This window comes from Trachemys scripta, unplaced genomic scaffold (assembly GCF_013100865.1).
Source record: "Trachemys scripta elegans isolate TJP31775 unplaced genomic scaffold, CAS_Tse_1.0 scaffold_119, whole genome shotgun sequence".
NCBI classification, from domain to species: Eukaryota; Metazoa; Chordata; order Testudines; family Emydidae; genus Trachemys; species Trachemys scripta.
In genome coordinates this window covers 59,071-59,580 of record NW_023260492.1, presented here as the reverse complement: position 1 = coordinate 59,580, position 510 = coordinate 59,071, and the positions used below count along the sequence as shown (strand labels likewise).

Genomic DNA, 510 nt, shown 5'->3' with positions numbered 1-510 from the left:
GAGGAGGAAGAGGACGAGCAGGAGGAAGAGGAGGATGCAGCACACAGCGACAAGGAAGAGGAATCGGAAGGTAAAAGAACTGGGATGTTTCCCATTGTTGCCACTAGGGGGCGCCGTGCTGCAGGGAGCTGGGCAGGGCTCAGCAGGGGGCGCTCTCCACTGGCACTCAGGGCTGGCTCAGTGTGGCACTAGGGGGCGCCGTGCTGCAGGGAGCACGGTGGGGGCTCAGCAGGGGGCGCTCTCCACTGGCAGTCAGGGCTGGCTCAGTGTGGCACTAGGGGGCGCCGTGCTGCAGGGAGCACGGTGGGGGCTCAGCAGGGGGCGCTCTCCACTGGCAGTCAGGGCTGGCTCAGTGTGGCACTAGGGGGCGCCGTGCTGCAGGGAGCACGGTGGGGGCTCAGCAGGGGGCGCTCTCCACTGGCAGTCAGGGCTGGCTCAGTGTGGCACTAGGGGGCGCCGTGCTGCAGGGAGCACGGTGGGGGCTCAGCAGGGGGCGCTCTCCACTGGCAG

At 68.4% G+C, this 510-nt stretch overlaps 1 protein-coding gene across 1 annotated transcript in view; it reads left to right on the top strand.

Annotated features, from left to right (window-relative positions):
- LOC117870265 (histone-lysine N-methyltransferase SETD1A-like) overlaps positions 1–510 on the top strand; it is a gene marked incomplete at its 5' end in the record, with an annotated part of 10,554 nt that continues 10,044 nt past the window's right edge. The window contains 1 exon segment of the mRNA XM_034757354.1: positions 1–70. Within this exon segment, the coding sequence (XP_034613245.1) occupies positions 1–70 (70 nt within the window).